Source organism: Mytilus californianus, unplaced genomic scaffold (assembly GCF_021869535.1).
Source record: "Mytilus californianus isolate M0D057914Y unplaced genomic scaffold, xbMytCali1.0.p SCAF_3, whole genome shotgun sequence".
Classification (NCBI taxonomy): Eukaryota; Metazoa; Mollusca; class Bivalvia; order Mytilida; family Mytilidae; genus Mytilus; species Mytilus californianus.
In genome coordinates, this window is record NW_026262679.1 from 66088241 (window position 1) to 66111683 (window position 23443).

A 23443-nucleotide genomic window follows, 5' to 3' on the forward strand; every position below is an offset into this window, starting at 1 on the left:
TTTGGTTGAGGCAAACTTAAGTTAGAGAATGGAAACTAAAAATTTTGTAATTTTTCCATTTATAAAGGGGCATAACTCTAGAACGGTTAGAGTGACACTACCAAAATTCAATCTTGATCTGTATTTTGTGATAATAAGCATTGTGTATAAGTTTCATAACATTTGGTTGAGGCAAACTCAAGTTAGAGAACGGAAACCAATTTTGGGACGTAAGGACGTACGTACATAAGTACGTACAGATGGACAAAGGTAAAACTTAATGCCCCCTCCGCTACGGCGGGGGCATAAAAATTTCATTCTAAATGAAAATTTCTGTTTTTATTTATTTTTAACTTTCACTATATACTTGTTACTATTATGTAATTCATTCTGAAAGTATTTTCAATACTAGGATAGGATGGCCAATTGATTTTTGTAGCTTAGGATCTAATTAAAGAAGAAACTTCCAGTTAATCCCTGTCAAAGTCAATCCAAATTAGTGAGCAGAATTACAGTCTGGTGACAGCTGACTTTGTCAAATAACAACTGTAAAATCAAAATTATCCAGGGAACATGTTAATGATTAAACGGTCCTAAATGTGCTGTTGGAGAGACATTATATAAGGGAACAATTTATGCTAACAATATTTTCCGTTAATTTTCTATCTTAAAATACTGATTTCAGGAAATAATTCAGTAGTAAACATGATAAAGAATATTCACAAAATAAATCACTAACATTTAACAATAAATTTGCAAAGACATCTGCCTAATTAATACAATCGTTCATTTTTGAAGTAATTTTGAAGGGAAGGTTAACAGTTGGTGGACAAAATCTGCCATTATTTAGAGATTGGTGGACTGTGAAATGAAACAACCATACATATCAAAGACTGGAATTACCCTTCTGGAGCACCTGAGATCACCCCCAGTTTTTAGTGGGGTTTGTGTTGCTCAGTCTTTAGTTTTCTATGTTGTGTTTTGTGTACTATTGTCTGTCTGTTGGTCTTTTTTTCTTTTTTAGCTACGGCTTTGTCAGTTTATTTTAGACTTATGAGTTTGAATGTCCCTCTGGTATCTTTCGCCTCTCTTGTTCATCCATAAATTTCACTTCAAAGCAACATTTTTAAAACTACAGGCTCCCAGAATCGAGAATTGCTCAACTGGTCAAAATATGCAACATTCAATTCATTAGCAACATGCAGTGGCGGTCATCTTGTACACACAAATTAAGAAAGTGGCCAAGTTGGTTCAAATCCACAATAAAAATACCCTTTTAAAATGGTCTTGACGAGAGACAAAAAGGACTAACTCCTTAAAGAAAATGATGGACATTTCAATTATGTCACCTTATCTATAGATCTTCTTGAGAAAGTGCCTATTGTATTTGCATCATATGATCACCACATTGTTGGCTGTTTTGATGCCCAGTATAAATACAAACTGCTTTGCAATTACTTTAAGTTTGTTTCTTGTTCTAGAAATAGGTGTATTGTGTACCTTTTTATTTATTTCTAAATTATTTTCAAAATGTGATAATTGAATATCCACAATATTCATACATTAAATATGAACCAAGAGATTTTTATCAGATTTTTCCTGTTTACACCAATTTTTACAATAGGATGAGAGAGAGTCTAAAATTTGGTGATTCACAGTCTCAAGTTGATGGAGCTATATATTTTATACTGATGTATAATCAAAATAATTTGACGAGGGTTTTTCTTAAGGACCTTGACTACACATGAGGGTCTTGCACGGTCGGTAAAAATAACTTCTACTGGGTTGTTTGTATATATACAAAATAACAGCTGATTCTTTGTTATAATCAAAGTACTGAAGTGCTGAACATCGGATGATCGCAAGTTCTTGTGGATGGTCACAAGCACTTGTCTCAGAAAAAAAAATCACATCTCTATACCTGAAAGTGAGATTAAGGTACATAGATATATTTTTTTCTGAGACAAGTTCGTGCGTGGATGATGAATAAATGACAGAGAATTCAACCTCACCGTAATAACTATTATATTGTAGTGCTACAAATCAGTATACTCTGGTCTGTTGTTATATATTATATTAATATTTACAAACGAAAGTGAACCAACGCCTGGTGAGTCTGTAGTGAGTTAGAGTCCCTGAAGTGGATACCTCGGGTATGCAGGGTCGTTATGATGAAACACAATAATGTAGAAAGTCTTATAACAACAACACTGGAGGGACTGCTGCAGAAAATTTATTGATCGACATGTTTCGGTGCCTAGGCACCGAAACATGTCGATCAATAAATTTTCTGCAGCAGTCCCTCCAGTGTTGTTGTTATAAGACTTTCTACATTATATTAATATTTGTATATAACAGTTACATGTATATATAATTTTCATCCATTTGTATAGCATTCTATTCTACTATTCTAATAATAGTGCAGTGCAAGTGCATGGTGAACACTCTTCTGTAATAATTCGATTTTTCTAATAGATTGGATTTGAGAAGGCATTCATATTTTCCCGCAAAACGTTCTTGAGATATTCTTCCGCATGCGTTAACACAAATTTTTGGTATTCTTGATTTGTTATTGATATATATGTTTCACGACAAAACATTTTTATATCATTTATCTATGTTCTTAAAAATTATTTTCATGAATATTTATTGATGAAATTAATATATAACAAGCGATAAGGAATGTTATTTTATGTTCGGTTATCAGTCAAAAAACGAAAGTTAGTGGGTAGAAATGTCTGTGGCAACAATACACCGGAATGCCCTCAAGGTCATCTGATGTAAAAATAAGGAGGTATAAATTTTTGAATGGTACAGTTTTTAAACTGTTTACCAGTTTCAAACTTTTTTTCATTATTTTAGTGAAATTTCCCTTATATAAATTAGAGTGCAGTAGCTTTAATTTCATTTTGCACTACAATACAGTACAATCTGTATCACATTTTATATTATCTGATTGATAAAAAATGCCAGCTTTCAAGATTTTTACTTGACTTAAACTTCATAATGTCATAAGTATTTTTTATAAAGTTTTTACTACAACAAAAAAATGTTATTTAAGTTGTACAGAAGATGATTGCTCTTTTCTTTCCTGTCTATACAAAAATAAAAAAAAATTATTACATGATATAGATTTTTTGATACTAAAAGTTTCTCGATTACAGTTTGATGACAGAGACAGATGTTGACTGAGTCTTCAATTACAGTACATCACTTTTATATCAGTCAAATTAATTTTCATAGCAGGAGAAAATCTATTACAGCCTTCCTTTAATGTAAAAAATATTAAATTAATAACAATATACTCTGCAAAAAATCAGAATTTTTTATAGTGAAACATAAAAACTAAATGGCCTTATTATCAAATCTTGATTGATGTTTTATGTGCTTACAAAAATATTTATGAAATATCAAGCAAAAAATGGAATTCAGAATAAAACTCAAATCATTTAATCAAACTTTCTTTGCAAAAACAATGCATCTGTCCAGTCAGACTTTCAACATTAATATACCAGGTATTCATTTGTTTATTACAGAATTTTTTTAAAAACATTCTTTTTTCCATCTAAATAAAAGAACTCACTTTAGCAATGAACACAGCTATAACAGCAGTAGCTAGTTCTGGTGCAGAGCTGCCTGCTGCCATTAAAGTGGCTCCTGCAACATCCGACTGTATATGAAGAACTACAAAATAAAAAAGATAAAATTATTTCATCATAATATAAATTGTATATAAAAGTTGGTGTATGCTAGTTCTACAGATATATGTATAATTTCTCAAAATATGATATGTTTGATCTAACTATAGCACTTCAAGTTCTAGAATATTATTCATGATAAGCAAGTGAAACTGCAAGCTACTGCTCACTGATAATACCCCCAGCCCAAATATTCATTTGTTGTTGAGTGATGAATCTGAAAACGCATCACACGGTATAGCTGACTTATATAAACCCTAAAGCAAAATTTCAGAAATCTTAATGATGTAGTTCCTGAAAAAGATGTGACGAAAAATATTCATGGGACAGACAGATGGATTGACGGATGGCCAGACAGAGGTAAAACAGTATACCCCCACTTTTTTAAAGCGGGGGTTAAATATCTTTTTTGTTATCTTGTATTGCTGATAATTTTTTTAAAGCTTCTGTATAGATATATACTTTAGCTATTGCCAAAAAACACAAAAATAGTTATCATCTTTTAAAGGATAAGAACTCCAAAAAGAAGTGGATTGAAAATTTGGCCTTATTTGTTGATTTTGTCTTGCTGATCAATTATACAGTTTGAATTTTCTCTCTATCTTCTATAGTTTTTGACCAAAATGACAAAAAAGGGGGAAAAATCAAGGACAATAACTCCTGTAAGGAGTCATCTGACAATTTTGGCTATGTTTTGACTTATTTATAGTCCTTGTCTTTTTGTTCACCATTTATACTTTTTAAAGTTTCTATCTATCTATTATTGTTTTTCCATATAAAAGGCAAATACACACAAAAATGTTTTAATCTTCATTTAGGGGCAATAACACCTTTATAAAAAGCTTACTGGCAATTTTGGCCATCTTGGCTTACTTGTAGATCTTGTCTTGCTGATCATTTTTGCCTTGAAATGTTTCTATATATATCTATTAATTTTAGCTGTCAAAATAATAGGCAAAACCACAAAAAAAAGTAAAATCTTCATTAAGGGGCAATGACTCCTATAAATAAAGCGTGAATGTGCTGTAAAGGCAGTTACCTACAGGTTTTGTGATTTTATAGTCCAGATTGATAATAATCAAACATATTTCTTTTGAGAAAAGGCTTACAATATAAGATATTTAGACATTTTTCAATTATTATGATAAAATTGAGAATGGAAATGGGGAATGTGTCAAAGAGACAACAACCCAACCAAAGAGCAGCCGGTAAACAACCCGAGGCCACCAATGGGTCTTCAACACAGTAAGAAAATCCTGCACTCAGAAGCAGGCTTCAGCTGGCCCCTAAATGACAATTTATACTAGTTCAGTGAAAATAGACATCACTCTAAACTCCAAAACATATAAATGAACCCAAATTAAAAAACATACAACTTATTACAAGACTAAAATTTAGGGCCAGAGGTTCCTGACTTGGGACAGCCGCAAAAACGCTGCGGGGTTAAACACCTTTTGTGAGATCTCAACCCTCCCCTATACACCTAATCGCTATTTATTCCATTCCAGATAAGTTCTAAAATTACACAACTTTTTCATCCAGTTGACGCTATCTGGGACCCTGTTTAAACAATGCACCATGCATGATACTTTTTAATGAGACCTGTTTAAAACATCGTAAATACTTCAAACACAATATTTTTTTGACTATAATTTCAGTTTGGAAAAAGTGGATCATAATCTATCAAAGTTTCCTATTGATCGCTTTCTAAATTTTTCCCTCCCCCAGCTCGTTACTGATGACCTTTGTTTGCGGCCTGTTGACCCAAACAGGAAGTTGTCTAAATGACTGTTTTTTCCGGATTGGACTAAATAGCGATAAGGTGTATTATGGAATGGAAATGGTAATTAATGCTACATTGCATTTCCAAACAACATATTATTGCATGAGTATATTAATGCACTTATATCTTTTAAATTAAAAATTTTACTGACAACAGAGCAACTTAGAATTGACCTTTTCAAGAAACACATTGTTTTTTATTCATACTCAACAAAGTGCAATTGAATATTTTGGGTCAATTTTGGTTTTCACTATTTGTTGTTATTCACATTGTGAGTTTGAACAAAACCATTCCAGTTCATCATGATGGCTTGGTGCCAATTTATCTCAGAAACATCAAGTTAAATAATGCATCTCGAAGTCTCCACTCTTTCCAAGATAAATCATTATTTTTCAAAATATTACTCTGAGCAAAAAAGTTGAAAATTCCAAGTAGGACTCCAAGAAATGGCCATGCCAGGTCACCAATTATTGTTTGTGATTGTCAATGTCCAACTTCAAGAAAGCCTGATACGTATCACCATATTTTTGTTATGTAAGTCTGGTAACTTTAGAAAGATGAAAACTTGCTTCAGTTAGTTATTCAAACTACAGTACTAGTTGGATTATGAAAGTCCTTAATTTGTACTAGTCGATGTATTACTATAGATTTTACCATGTACTTAAATTTAACAATACTTTTAGATATTTGGATGATATATTGGCTCTCAATAATGACGACTTCAGTATGTATACTAAAGAAATTTATCCTGTTGAACTTACTTTAAATAAAGCTAATACTAACAATGACCACTGTCCTTTCCTCGATCTTGATATCTATATCATTAACGGGAAGCTTAATACAAAAATTTATGATAAAAGAGATGATTTTTCATTTCCTATCGTTATTTATCCATTTTTAGATGGTGACGTTCCCTTGTCACCATCTTATGGTGTTTATATATCTCAACTTGTACGATTCGCTCGTGTATGTAACAACGTATTAGATTTTAGCGAGAGAAATTTATGTATTACTGAAAAATTATTACACCAGGGTTTTCCATATCATAAACTAGTCAAAACATTCACTAAATTTTATCATCAGTATAAGGACATCATTCGTAAATATAACTCAACATGCAGATATCTTATACGTTTGGTTATTTCACATCCAATCTTTTATGGTAATATTCTTTACAAAGCACAAAAATGTCAGTATTCACCTCAAAAGCTAACAAAACCTTTAAACAGACTTATTAAGAAGGGATATAGTTACGATACTGTTGTCAGGTCATTAAAGATTGCATATTTTGGCTTTAATATTAATTCACTTATAGGGTCTTTGCATCGGAATTAAACACATTTATTTCTAAAACCAGTTGTTGGCATGACACGGGTTATGTTCTTCTCATATATTTTATGACGGTATAATACTAAACCCCTAACAGGAGGGATTGTGCCTGATATTCATATGATGAAGACATAATCTTTTAATCAGTTTAATTGAGGTCTGGAGCTGGCATGTCAGTAACTGCTAGTAGTCTGTTCTTATTTATGTATTATTGTCATTTTGTTTATTTTCTTTTGTTTCCTATTCTGACATCGGACTCAGACTTCTCTTATACTGAGTTTTACTGTACGTACTGTTGTGCATTTGTTTTTTCTACATTGGCTAGAGGTATAGGGGGAGGGTTGAGATCATAAAAAACATGTTTAACCCCGCCGCATTTTTGCGCCTGTCCCAAATCAGGAGCCTCTGTCCTTTGTTAGTCTTGTATCATTTTTAATTTTAGTTTCCTGTGTATTATTTGGAGTTTAGTATGACGTCCATTATCGCTGAACTAGTATACATATTTGTTTAGGGGCCAGCTGAAGGACGCCTTAGGGTGCGGGAGTTTCTCGCTGCATTGAAGACCCATTGGTGGCCTTCAGCTGTTGTCTGCTCTATAGTCGGGTTGTTGTCTCTTTGACACATTCCCCATTTCCATTCTCAATTTTACTTAGGTTTATTTAGGAATATATAGTATCAACTTTAATGTTAATGCCATTTTACAGTGAAGCAATTTTGGTGGATTAAATAAAATTAAACAATTTCAGTTAAATTTATATATGTCTTCAGAAGCAATTAACTTTATTTGAAAGATCAAGGTTAAGGTGCTCAGAATTATGCCTGGGTGGCAAGAAAGTCAATTTATAAAATATAATTTCAAAACAGAGATGGGTAAACAAGCTTGTGTTTGTGTAGGAGGATAATATGCCTATTTATATACTTCACATTTGGAAGACTTGACCCAGTAAGTTTGGCATACAAGCCTGCTGCAGTGGTTTTTGTTTTTTTCTGTTGTTTAAGCGATTATATAGTTAATCATTAATTATTCGTGAAATATTGGATCTTATAATTATGTAATTGTCACATAATTACATCTCTGTAAAAGAGTTATTAAAGAATATATACATGTATTTAGGGTGATAAATCAGGTGCGGATCCAGGATTTTGAAGGGGGAGGGGGGGAGGTTTGACTGGCAAGCCAACGATTGGAGTGATACTTGTAAAAAGTCTAAACTATAAATCAAATATGTATAAATTTTAATACCTTGTAAAATATTTTTTCTAATTAAGTCCGGATTGATATGAAAGCCTTGTTTATATTTTTCTTTAGCTGGCTTTGCTCCTGTTTTCAAAAACTCAAAAAATTCTTCAGACAACATGTACCACTACCATACACGTGATGGACTGTGAAACTCAGATCATGAGAGTCTGTTTCTGCTTTTGTTTTTGATAGTTGTTTGTTGACTGCTCGTAGATAAAGTGCTATGATTTAACCTTTCGATTGAGTACAAATAGAAAATTTAAGCATAGTGTTTTATTCATGCCTCCATCTTTTTTATTTGTATTCAATGAAGTAGATATATATAAGAAAGAATAGATGAAAAATTAACAAACAAAAACAATAGTTTTGCATGGTTTTTAAGCATTAATAAAGTCATTTTTCTAGAAAACTTTCAGCTCTTTTCATAATGCTAGCAAGACAAAGGTTTGTTTGACTTGCTTGCTTTGTTTGTAAAAAATGTTTGCTCAAGCATTTTAATTAAGATTGACAGCTGCAAACAATATAAGGAGGCAGAGTTCAACCTGTGTATAGATAAATTGAGCGTATGACATTTGCGCTGATTTTTAAAATTTTCATTCTTTCATTTGTGCCGATTTCATTTTTTCATATGCGCTGACTTGATATTTGCTCCTAATTGCATTTACGGTTTAACACAGGTGAGTAAATATTTGTACATGTACTATACCTTGAATGTATATTGGTAAAAATCTGGTTATAAACGTTGTTCACTTATGTATAAGTTAAGAAAATCCCGGCCGTTACGTATGTTAAAATGCGAACTCTAGAAATGCCCGCATCAGTACGTTAACCAGAGAAAGAAAAGATGGACTTCGTTATTGACAATAACGACAAATATAGAGACAAAATCACAAGAAAGGAATATATTAGATGTGTTGCCTATAAATACTCAGCAAGAACAGATTTATGATTTTAATGTTGTAAATAGATTTTTAATTCATCATTTTAGTATAAACAGAGTAAAAACAGAGTGCTTTTACTAAGTTTTTTACTTCTTGATTTTAAAGTATGTGAACATAGTGCTTTTAAATTGACTTATCAAGCTCAAAATCCTACTTCCACCTCCCCGTGGTGAGCAGAGGACAACAGTTATATACATGTTATGATTAACAATTCATAACATTTGTACAACTGGCGAACGGAAGAGGTCTATAATGATAAATGAAAAATAACATTCACCTGTAAAAAAATCGGCGCAAATGCAAAACGCCGGGTAAATTTTATTATTTGATAATGTCCAATCAAATTTAAATATAATGTATACAAGTTTAAATCCGCCTTTTTATGTTGTTTTCATATGTCAATCTTAATTACAATGCTTGAGCAAACATTGATACAAACAAAGCAAGCAAGCCAAACAAACCTTTGTCTTGCTAGCATTATGAAAAGAGCTGTAAGACTGTCATTGTTTCAAACACTTAAAATATAGTAGCTATAAAAGCACTGTCTATATTACACCGACCAATGTTATTTAATCACTAAAGCCCATAATGCTTCGTCTGCAAATTGGGAGACATTTTTATTCACGGATAAGAATCCTTGAAATTTATAGGAAAAACTGTTGAGTTATGGGAATAAAAAGTAAATGCAGTAAGCTTTGCAATCCATAAATACATATGTTTCACCTACTGCTAGACCTTTAACCACTGAGTGACTTAGAACATTGAGAAAGATGTTTTTGTCAGTATTATATATATAAAATGTGATGAAAAGTGCCATTTTTTTCTGATGAGCTGACAATATATAAATACACATTAAAGTTCCCTCCTCATACAGTTAATCCCTTTTCCATTTACTATCCTTATTAGCTGGATATAAAACTATAGAAAATTCCTTACAGAAAAAAATATAAAGAGAGAGTCTGAGATGTGTTCAATTATTCTAATTAAATATTGAAGTCTGAGATCACCAGAGATTCAACTTAACACAATTTAGGCTTTTATTTTTACATAATACCAAGGGTTCCATAAAATATTTTCTAACCTGTTAATCAGTATATAGCTTTTCAACAAGTTTAGTAAAATTGATACATAATTTGTCAGTCTTAATGACTGTCGCTCTTTAGAGATAATGACATGAATGCTCTGCAAAGTGTGCATACTGTTACATGCTAATATCCTGACATATATTTAACTTGTACAACAAATGTAAAACAGATGTGGTTGTCATTTATTAAAGCATAGATTGTTCAATACAAAAGTAGCACTACATGACAGAAATCCATTTTACTATCTAGTTTATTGCTTTGGTGTACAGAAAATTGCTACTGGATCTCTGTTTTGTTATTCTTTTAAAATTTGGTTTCAATCATTCAGCAGTTGTTATACAAGATAACAACGTAAAGTTAAAATGGATATAAAAAAAAACTACTATTAGAAATGATAATATAAAGAATAAACTAGCAATGTCAGAGCATAAAATGATGGCACTAGCACAAATGGACCCGATATTGTAAAAGGAGTGCTTCAGTGGTCATTTTCTTGCTATGAAGGTGGAAAGTAGCTGGTTTGATACCACACCAGTTCAAATCACAGCACTTTAAATGCTTATTTGATCAAGATCAACAAAAAAGATTCAATGCTAGTGTTCTAGTAGTTGCAAACAAAATGTTTAATTTATTAAATGAACGAACTGGCTACAGTCAATGTTTTTGCTTCTGTAACAAAACTTTACTTCTAGTGTATTTAAGAGTTCAGTAAAATAATTAGAAACATATATATGTTTATTGAAAAGGCAATATGATGAATCACTAAATTCCTTAAACTAAATTTATAATAAGCTTTATCAAAAATATCTTATTTTCTAGAGTAAGTTATTTATATTGATCTATAAATTTATATCCCAAAATTGTTGTTTATCTTATGTTGAAATGAACAAATGGAACAATCAATTGGTACACTAAATACCAGATAAAGGGAAATGATATTTCTCATGTATAAATTTATATAAAAAGGCAATGGAACTGTCCTAAAACACAACATTTTTACATTACCTGACTGCAAGTGCAAAATAAAGATAAGTAAAAAATGCAATATCTTTTTTCACAATCATCCTTGGAAATTTTGGATTTTTTTTAGAGAAAAAATCTATTCATTGATATTTTAATGAATCTGTTGAACCATTTGGATCTGACACTTAATAAATGATGATGTTCATATTTTACGTGTCATACAGCAGATTTGAATAACAAATGCCATTTGTACCATTTTCTATTAAAAACAAATACCAAGGAAACAAAAATTTCAAGGATAGAATAGATTTATGATATTTGTACCATTTTATCTATATCTATAATTTTAATAAGTTGGATACAAACTGTTGATACAGAGATATGTCTTGCCTGTATGTAATTTTGATAGTAAAATGCAAATGTTGAAATATAAATGGCAATACTTTAACATGTAAACTATGCAAAACATTAAAAGTCAAAGAAACCATCAATAAAGGTGCAGGGCCATTTAATATACACTGAGATAAAATATGACAATGCTTAAACAACTGTATACCAAATATCATTGCTTTATCAAAAGTGGTTTCACTTTTTAACAGACTTAACAAGAATGTGTCCATAGTACACAGATGCCCCACTCCCACTATCATTTTCTATGTTCAGTGGACTGTGAAATTGGGGTCAAAACTCTAATTTGGCATTAAAATTAGAAAGATCATATCATAGGGAACATATGTACTAAGTTTCAAGTTGATTGGACTTCAACTTCATCAAAAACTACCTTGACCAAAAACTTTAACCTGAAGCGGGACAGACGGACGGACGGACGAATGGACAGACGAAAGAACGGACGCACAGACTGAAAAACATAATGCCCCTAGGTGGGGCATAATAAAAAATTTGAGCCACATGTAAACAATGCAAAAGTTCAAAAGTAAATGAACCATGACTGAGGACAAGGCTAATACAACTGCAAACCAAATACTATACACGTTATCACTATTTATTCCAATCCAGAAAAGTTCTAAAATTACACAACTCTTTCAAACCAGTTGAAGCTATCTGGAGCCCTGTTTAAACAATGTCTTGTGCATAAAAAATTTAAAAGAGCTATATTAAAACCATTGTAAACACTTTATTAGTGGTTCCCCTAATACTGACATAATCATAAATCTTAACAAATTTCAGCATGCCTATATCTAGCCTAGTGACTTCGTAGAGGCAAGACAAAAACAAATAAAGAATATTTCAAGCATAGAATACAGATCTGGTAACTTATGAAATACCAATGCAAGTGAGGTAAAATGTTTTGAATGAATCACAGAATCTTGTTTTAGAAGATGCTTCTTCAGTACACCTACTTTTGTGAGATGCACACATTTTTTTAACCTGTCAAAATGAATAGGGCATAATTTCAGATTCTCAATTCTATTGGTTTCCTTTTTGAAATAAAAGAAGAAAGTGTCTGAGGATAGGAATGCCCCTGCTCAAGCTGGCATATACTATGTGAAAATACTTTTGGGATGGATGGAAGGACGGATGGAAGGATGGATGGATGGAAGGGTGGACAGAAGGTCAAGGGTAACACTTAATGCCCCCTTCGCCCTAGGGGCCGGGGCATAAAAAAACATTTTGTGTATGTAAAATAAATGAATGAAAAAAAATACAATAAACATACCGTCACACATGATTTCTAAAGAAGGTACAAAGTAGTCATCACAGATGATTGCAAAACCCAAAAACATATAAACTGCTATAAGGATGTTAATCACTACTGCTCCATGTACACGTTGTTCTTGTGTAAACATTCCATGCGGAAACTGACTTATGGCCCTTGGTGTACAGTTAGGGAGTGATGTCAGGTGCCTCAATTGTTCTGTAAAATACAAGCATTAAATAGAAATATTGATTTCACATGTTTAAAGTCCTAAAATAACCTTTCCTTTATTTATAAAGGGTCTTGTACCACATCTAGAAATATCATCATGTCATTTGTTTAGATAGGAAGATTGAACAGGGTTCAAATTGGTTGTTGATTGACACATGCTCTATGGAGTTAAATCAAGTACTTGTTTAAAATCAATAATTGACACTTGGTAATGAGGATGATTGATTGGTGTTTAACATCCAGTGGCAAATATTACATGCATATCAGGACAAGAACATGTTAACGTGATATGCATAATGTTCCTATACTAAACCCCTTATTTGCTAGTACATGTATCTTTTTTTTCAAACAGCTATATGATATACCGACTATCATGACTAAAAGGGAAAGGATTGAGTATTTGCCAGACTAAGTAGTTATACCCTTTCATGTTTCTGTGCCTGTGCAAAGTAAGTTGTCCCCATTTTTAAGATTTTGTAAAATATGGTGTCGTTGTAAGATTGTCCATTGTCTCTCTCAAATTTATCAAAAAATTGTCTAGATTTAGTTAGAATTAAAACTTGTCTTGTCTATGACCAATGTTCCTATGGTGACTTATAAATGTCTAATTTTGATGAAATGGAAAGAAATGGATGTAGTATATTATTTGATGACACAAAATCCTTACACACACACACTGAACAAGATACTTTTATTGCAAAAGCACAGCAATGTAAAAACTCACACACTGCAAGTTCAAAACTGCCATAACACCAGTTTTAGCAAAATTCTGTTTAAGATGTTGTACAAGCCACACCTGCACATTGAAGTACACAGATGTTGGTAATATAAAAAAATACACCTTTATTGTTAACAAAAAGTTAACAAATATTGTCATAATTTGCCCAACAATCTCATTGTATAATACAGATATTGATGTTAAGACAACCATTGGGGTGTACCATCAACTTATTGTTGAGTTGCTGCCTCATTTCCATTTATCCAACATCTTATATTATATACTGTTTCACTATCAGACTAAAGTCGAAACAATGAAAACTATGACAGCATTATGTTGTCAAATATTAAAATACAGCTCTTAAATACAAATGTACATATTACAAAATCAATACATTGAAAGTATACATTTATCTGGTAAATATCAAACCAATAGAAATGACTTTTAAACTTAAAATTTCATCCTAAAGGAAAAATGAGTGGGTTTTCTGACAATGTCTAGCACCAATTTACCTCAATTCAAGGATGCAAAAGAACTGTGCAATCTTTAATCCATTTGACAAAAAAATAGGCTATCATTCAGTACATGCATGAACATAAAGTCTTCATTATCTCCAATATTTTGCAATAGATTTCATATGACACATTTAAAAAAAAAAGGATTTTGAAGAAATTTAAGGTTGGAATTTACAAACCAGGTGTTGAAAGAATATTTCTTCATTTTGATAAATTCTGTCTTCAGTTGTGTTTGTTTCTTTAATGAAAACACACATCATAATAATTCACAATTCAAGGATAGCAAATATCTGGACAAAAATAAAACTTGTGAAAATGCCTCAATACAAAATTATTACAATAAAAAAAAAACTGCTTTTAGTGATACCAAATAGATTAAAATCCAACCAGAAATGATTTCAAGAGAATTGTAGGAAAAAATAGGGTTTTAATGAATTAGAAAGCCAAAAGTCACAGTTGATAAATGCATTATGCACATTCTGTATTAGTCAAACCCAATTCAAATTCTAGTTGTTTTAAATTTTAGGGAAATAGAAGAAAAGGTAAATTATTACAACCATCAAAATATTTATAGTAACAGCATGGAAGTATTATATCAATATAATACTTCCATGGTAACAGCAACTAACTTCTGATAGGAATTTTTAGGGAGGAAGTAAAACTTTTCATGGAAGAATTTTCTTTATTGTTACCTACCATACATAGTATTAAATATTAGAAAATATAACACATTTAGCTATTTCAAAACGTCATGTACATAACAACGTTAAGAGTTATTAGAAAAACCACAAAATTAATGCAAGATGTATCTTTTATTTTAACAGTCTATGAAAATGTTTTGAGGGTAAAACATAGAACTTGAGCATTGCCTTTAAAATTATTGCTTCTTGGATATATGTTTTTCCATTATTGATGACCCACACAATGATATGGGGTACATATCAAAGAGAAAAAATAACAAATCTAATGGTCAACAAAAGTTAGGTGTTATATACAATATTTAAACTATATATCATATCGAGTCTAAAAAAGAAGTGAAAAATTAAACAGAAACCATCATAGATTCAACATCAATATCAACACCAAATTATCCAAATAACAAAAAACATCAATATCAACACCAAATTAACCAAATAACAAAAAAACATCAATATCAACACCAAATTAACCAAATAACAAAAAAACATCAATATCAACACCAAATTATCCAAATAACATAAAACATCAATATCAAAACCAAATTATCCAAATAACAAAAAAACATCAATATCAACACCAAATTATCTTAATAACAAAATAACAAAAATCATCAATACATCACATACATTGTAAGATAACCGCTGATTAGGTTTCTGAATTAGGACAGTCATTATGTAGTAGGGTTAAATCTTAATACTAAGTAGATTATCTTAGCTGTATTTTGGCAAAACCCTAAATGCTCTTCAACCTTGTACTTTATTTGGCCTTTTGAGCATCACTGTTGAGTGTTTTTTTAGACTCATCGCATGTCTGACGTACAAAATTATGAGCCTGGTATCTTTGATGAGTCTTTTTAATCTGTATCCCTGTATGCATGTACCTTTTTATGCAACTGTAAGGTGTTACAGTAGATACTTTTTTGTTCACCTATGTAAATAACATTTATTTCTCACATTACTTACTATCCATTATAATACGACATGTTTGAAAGATAAACACTAAAGTACACCTTTTTTCTTTTGTATTGATTTAATAATAATAGATGTTATTTTTCAAGATTATTATATCACAATTCATACCATAAAAATTAAGAAAATAAATGAAATCTTAAATAGATTACATCAGATGTTCCGTCAAAAGATATTCTGATTGATTAATTCTTTGTACAAACATACAACAACATATCCATCTGTTTCTTTTCATAATCAGTAAATGATATTTTATGACAGCGTTTATCAAATTTCTAATTTTAAAGACCAGATTTAATTTTTTGCTTGAACATTAAAAACCCTATCAAAAACAATATCTAGTTTTAACTGAATCTCAAATGCAGTTAGAGAAAATATTGTTATTCTGAAAAGAGAGTAATTTCTGCATGAAGCCCTAATACAGCTTCAAGCTGCTTGGATGAGAATCTGAAAATAGACCTACTTGTGGTGATGAGTTTTATTACAAAGACAATGGTTCTAAGTATAGTTTAAAACAATCATCTTCTTATTGTTCAGCAGCAGTGATGCAATCAATAATTAGTACATGAAGTCATATAAATTTACTAAAGAAAGATTACCATGACAAGCTTAAAGGTTGTCCATAAATCAACCGAAAACTAAGTATTAAATGTATAACACTAATATGCTCCAACAATCAACTCCTGAATTTACTAATGCCTTGTTTGATATGCATTCATGCATTTCAATGAATGTATATCACAGATTGAACATTTGCATCATATATTTCTCAGCAGCTACAATATCACTACTTACTCATACTAAATCCAATGTCAAGATTGAATGTTCGTTGTCCCTTTTAAGACCCTGATATTAGAATTTCACAAGGAAATCTTTACACCAAAATTTATGACAAACAGGACGCCTTATCATTTCCTATTTCATATTTTCCATATTGAGATGTTGATTTTGAGGGATTTCATGATATTTTGCCCAGTTTTTATCTGATTCTTGAAAAGGTTATAATTATAGGTTGTTTTTGTTTTTGATGTGTTTAATAATGGTATTATAGGGTTAAGTGCTTTTGTTTCACTGTATATATTTCTATATGTCAATGTTCATTCCCCTAGTTGGGATTAAAAGGGGGGATGGTTAAGTGTTTAATAAAAACTAGTTACACATGTCATCAGTTCATGTTAAGTTTCCATTAATCCTAAATAATCAAGTGTAAGCTTGGTTTTAAGTGAACCTGTTGTACATTTCTATATCAGCAAAACAACACATTTTAAACTGTATTGAGGAAATATGTTTAAAATTGTATAGTTATAAGGTTTAAAGTATCAAGTCAAAATTACTAAGTGTGGACAGTAAAGTCATACTCTGGTATTTGAGTGTAAGTTTAATTTCAAATGAACATGCTGCACATTTGTATATTGATAGCAAAACAAAACATTTTGGGACTGAAATCAGATAATATGTTTAAAGTCAATAGTTGTAAGGTTTAAAGTATCAAGTCAAAATTACTAAGTGCGGACAGTAAAGTCATACTCTGGTATTTGTCATAAGTCAAAAATAATAATCTATTATTACACAGTAACATGTCACTTGTGTAGGGGGCTAACCCAGTAGTCACTTAAGAATGATCAATTAATCACATGTAGCCCCATGCTATATTAAAATCATATGACCTCTTGATAGATCACTTGGCGACAAAACAATACTGAATTTAACATAAGGAGATGCGGTTACCATCTACAACAAAATGCATCAGTTTCTAATGACAAGGAGGATGAATTAGTTAGGATCTACTTAATTTATATAATTATGTTTGATAGATTATTAAAATTACATGCATTTGGTGATAATAATTTGGTAATGATATACATGTTCAATCTATCATAAGTTAAACAAAATTCAGATTTTCTTTTATGTACAAAATTTGAATGCCACTTCTAAAACTGAAGAACAGCTTTTCATTTACAGAAGATTCTATTTTTAGAAAGACATGGAAAAGGCCTCCAAACCGACTGACTGCCTTCAAGAACCACAAAAATTCGGAAACATTTTTTTTGGCATTGAATTTCATACACTTCATATTATTAAATAGCACAATTATAATGACAGGAGAGAAGCAATCTCTATACAATGAGCTTGTCTATGAGCCTCTATCACTCACCTAGCATCTTTGTATTATAAATACTGATTTAATTGGTTGTAAATATTTTCTGTGACTATTTATTAATTCAGTCTTGTGGTTTAATGAGTATATTGTATTTAAGGATACTTTATCATATGAAAGTTAAAATACAATTTTCAGCATTTTGAACCAAATTGAACAGATCAAAATGCTAAGTATAAAAGAAAAACAATTGAAATGACTGAAAAAGGACAACATCCATGTAAAATCTTCTGGTAAAGTGAGCAGAAATGGTTCTATTAATGTTCTATGCCTTCAAGTAAATAAATACAATGTACAATTAAGACAAATACAGTACACGGCTCAAATATACATGTGCCATTTAAAGAAATCAGCTTACAGATTGCAGCTGTGACGTCTTAGAAGGCATTCAGCCTTAAATGCATGTCCATTAATATTGTATCTTACAACATTATGCAATAATTCATTATTCCAAATTGAAAGAAATTATAATTCGATGTTAAATTCAATAAACTTATATAATAAAATAAACCTGCTACAACTACTGCATTTGATGGAACTATGTGCACAGGCTAAATGTTAACCTTGGGAGCCAGAAGATAAAGAACCTTAATCACCGTTTCAGTCAAGTACAAAGCTTGGAAAAGTTGTTATACATAATTAACATGTAATTGTCCTGTATATGCAAGAAATATTTGCCGCTGGACACTGCTTCAAGCTCACACCAATGAATCTACCAAATATTGCATTAACATAAATCTTTGCAAAGATTCTCTCTGACTAACATGTAACTTCTCATCAAATCCATGCAAATTATACTAATGAAGGATTGATCTATTGTTGCTTGTTTAATGTCAAGTGGCAAATATTTCATGCCTTTTCCAAACTGAAAGGGCTTGCCAATTCAATTAACTTACATTTATGGAATTAGAAAAATCCCATCATGCAATCTAGCTCAAGATTTCGCTGGTCCTGTTTAAAAACAAGTTTGTCACAGGTAGGCAAGCGAGTTCTTTCATTTAACCCTGCTTTGATTATTTTCTTCCCTCAATATTCTCCAAAATCAGGTTTTAAATAATATATATATATTGGCATAGAGGAACTGTTCAAAAAGCATATTCTTGCCCTAAATTATACAATGCAGCATCACAGTTAATCAAATTTCGTTAAAAAACTTAATATACTTCTTGCAGAATCTGGGTAAAAAATGATGGCAACAGAGTTACCTCATGCTAAAAATACCCTTGTTAAAATCATTATAACATCAGCATATTCAAACTTATAATTTTTGTAGTATAAAATAAAATACCTCTATTATTACGAAAAAGGAAAATTTACATTAGTTTATTGTAAAATTATGACAATTATACGTTGACATTAAACACCAACCACAAACATGATAAGACTAAAATGTCCAGACTTAAAAATACTTCCTATTTCATTGAAGTCTACATGTACATGCATATCAGACTTAAAGGACAGACCAAAAGTCATATTAATCAAAAGTAATATTACAACATTTATTTTCCTATTTACATATTGTAGGACTCCAAAATGCACTTCTAAAATATGCAAAAAACTGACAGAAAATGACATAAAACCAAGTATATAAAGTAAAAACAATGTACATCTGTCAATAATAAGACTACAAAAATGCAAACATAAAAGGAGAATGTATTAAAATAAGTCTTATAGACACAGGTAACACTAATTACACAAAATATATTAGATGAATATTAATGAAGTTATTAGTTTGTGAAGTATGCAGGTAACAGGTTAAACCCTCAATGGAATAGCTGTCTTGGAAAATTCAAATATATTTCAATGCATAAATATAAAGTCTGTAGCTGACATAGACCTCAAAAGAACAAATTGAGTTAAAGCACTAGACATGTGGAGGGCTAAACCTCATTAATCATGACTACAGCAATTGAGAACATAAAAATAAGAAGATGTGGTATGATTGCAAATGAGACAAATCTTACATCAGAGACCATGGTCATAGAAGTTAGCAATTAAAGGTCACCATATGGCCTTTAAGAATGAGCAAATTCTGTACCCCAAAGCAAGCTATAAAAGGTTCCAATGTAGCAAATGTAAAACAATTCAAAGGAGTTTTCTGTACAAAACAATAACAGAAAAACAAATATGATACATATACAGTAACCAATGAAAAGCACTGAATTACAAGCTCCTGACTTGGGACATCCGCATACAAAATGTGGCAGGGTTAAACATGTTTGTGTTTGCTCAACCTCCGTCAAACCGGGGACAGTGATGTAACAGAACAAAGCCTATAACAAGTACCAAAAAACAAAAAAAATAAGCATCCAAGACTAATATATCAATTGGTACATATCTGATGGATTTAGTGTAAATCAGAGATGTCATAATCAGTCAAAGAAAAACATGTTCTTAATATGCAATCCAAAAATAAATAGGTATAGACATGATGTAGGACTGTAAATTTATTTTCTTATCTACATAGCAATAAATTCTGGTTATGCTTTTAATCTAATTTATTTATATTACAAAATCATGTTTGTACCGATAAAAAAACAATATACAAAGATCTTACTTCAGTGTTACATAAGTTTTCAGCATTACAAATGAAATGATATTGTACATCAAAGTCAAATACAATTTAATGTGTAATTTGCAGACAAAGAGCAGTTGCTTCCTTCTAGCTTTATTGACTTGAAGACTTGTTACTGATCTGGACATGGCCCCTTTTTACATGTACATGTTCTATAAACTTTCAACGACCTTAGGTGTATACTGATCTGGACATGGCCCCTTTCTACATGTACATGTTCTATCAACTTTCAACAACCTGAGGTGTATACTGATCTGGACATGGCCCCTTGCTATCAACTTTCTACATGTACATGTTCTATCAACTTTCAACGACCTTAGGTGTATACGGATCTGGCCCCTTGCTTTCAACTTTCAATCACCTTATAAAGTACCACTCACTTAATTTCACTCAAATCATAGATTGATCTGACACAAATCAGTCAAAAGCAGCAAAAAATCAATCTCTAAAGACAAAACTATAAGATTATCTCCAACCATTACAAACAAATGTAGAGACTGAAGTGTGAAAAATAGACAAGAGAAAAATCATATTTAGTTTTGTTATATAATATGTCATGTATATGCATGGTACAAAGTTCTCTGTTTAAATCTACAATATCTAAATGAATATCATTTAAGTTATATATAAATATGAAAATTAACACGCTGCGGGATCAAGTATTAAGGGACAGTGGCCAATTAAGGCGCTGCAGGATCAACGAAAATATTTTGAAGGAGCTGCGAGACTGCAGCGTTATATCGGGCTGGGGAGAACACTATATATGGCATGCATATGCATGGTACAAAGTTCTCTGTTTAAATCTACAATATCATTCAAGTTAAACTGTTATTTTTACTTGTTTAAATTGCACACTCTTCTGTCTAATTGTATTTTCACCTGTGACTCCTGTTTACTGTACAATTTCATTCACTGGTCAAGATAAAAATTGGGGGGGGGGTTTCTAAAAAAAAAAGTGCTCAAGACCAAAGTCTGGAACTTTATCAGTGGTAGTCTTTATCAATATCTGTGTATTTTTATATTCAATAAGGAATTTGGCGCTGATCATGTTGAATCCAACTTCTTTGAAACTATGTTAAATTCATTCAAATCTTGTCTTGACATGCTAGACTGGGGAAAATTTCAAGCTTAATTTATAATACACTTAAATAAAAATGTAACTTGTTGTAAACCAGATATTGACCTTGCAATGTCTTGTTTTGTTCTATTTTGTTGTTGCTCTGCTGTCTCAATGACATATGTAACTCACACATTCTATTTATTAACAAATTTAACTTAATTTACTTTGATTCTAGGACTAATATTAAAGGGTTAAACACAAATCAAGGATGGAACTTAAATTAAAAATAATTATTTCAACCTTTGATAAATATTTATAAATCTTAAACCTTTTGGAATAAGGTTCACTTAACATGCTTAAATACAAATGTACAAATAAATATGTACCTTCATAAGACCAAAAAATAAAACTAAATTATTTTTTTTTTCAAGATTCAAGAACTTGTAACATTTAACCTCAAAATTTAAGGTTTATGCTAATGAAATCAAGAGAGGAGCTGGAAATTATTTCAAGGCCTTGAAAGGCAGTGCTCAATAAGAACACCATCTTATTCCTTTACATACATGTAACTTTAGATGATGTACATGCAACTAGCTGTTTGAACAGTAATTTTCTTAACTTAGAAGCATGCATCTATTTGTAACAGAATATCCAGAGTATCGAATTGTGTTAAATTTTAACAAATTATAACACTGGACTAAAAGGGATTGCTGGTAGAACAACTTTTTTATTTGAAAAAAATAAATAAAGTGAGTAAAGAAATATTAAAAATCTTATACATACATGTACATTTTGTAGTTCTGTAGATTTGAAATTTTTACATTCATTATATTATAATGTGGTTACCAAAAGGCAAATTAATAATTTTAAGTAGACATACTAATCTTCCATTGTAAGTTCTTAACTCATGTATGACAAAAGAAGAATTAATATATACATGTATATATTTTACAATTAACTTTTTTTTTCAACTCTTAATTTTTAGACATTTTTATTTTGTATTTGGAATAGATCTCTAACATTCTAGACAAGAAAATAAAAAAATTTTGTCTGCTCAAATCTTTTAAAAAATAATATTTCTGGAAAGTATAATTCATATAACTACATTTATGTTATCAAATATTGGCTGTCGCCTCAATCTAAATACATGAAATAATTAAGTTTATCTAATATTAATTTTTAATGCATATATGTTGTAAAGATATGGATTGAGATTTAATATCCCATCCCATGAATGTTCAAAACCTGTAGGATTGTAATTCATACTCAAGTATTGGACTCCCTTTTAATTTCTGCACTTTAAAATGAATGTACAAATGTACATGCAATGCACAGATTTGAAGGTGTGAGGAACTAGAACTGTAGAATATTAAAAAAAAAAACTCGACTGTATTTGCTTTGATTAGTTTAAACTCATTATTTTTTTCATAATACCTGCTTTTAGAATTAAAACAGAATATGATATTGAACAAAACATATACCTTAATGGTAATTTCCTAGACAATACTTGTACTTACTGCTAGTATTCCATTCTATCTCATCTTTATTATTCTTCCAGAGTGACAAGGAGACCATAGCTAAACCAAAAAGGGAAAATTTGACAAATGCTGATGTTTTACCCATCTCGAATGGTTTCTTTCTTTTTAATTTACTCTAAAACATCACATCGTATCTAAATGAAAGGATATTATGTCAGGTTTCCAGGTATCAAGTTTGACACATGTGTTGTAAATCCATATTTGGGTGATTCCATTTTTTGTTATGACAGGGTTATCAGAATATGATTTTGAAGATCAAATAAGATAAATTTACAAAATAAATGCATAAGGTCATGTCTTCAACTC

At 30.8% G+C, this 23443-nt stretch overlaps 1 protein-coding gene across 1 annotated transcript in view; it reads right to left on the reverse strand.

Moving 5' to 3' along the window:
• The window catches only part of LOC127733132 (probable sodium/potassium/calcium exchanger CG1090), a 63930-nt gene extending 40593 nt beyond the window's left edge, over positions 1-23337 (reverse strand). Inside the window, exons 1-3 of the mRNA XM_052242448.1 lie at positions 23117-23337; positions 12697-12894; positions 3563-3663 (exon numbers count right to left, since the gene is read on the reverse strand). Of these exons, the coding sequence (XP_052098408.1) occupies positions 3563-3663; positions 12697-12894; positions 23117-23222 (405 nt within the window). The 5' untranslated portion in view covers positions 23223-23337. The remainder of the gene's footprint in view (positions 1-3562; positions 3664-12696; positions 12895-23116) is intronic.
• Between the last annotated feature and the right edge of the window lie 106 nt (positions 23338-23443).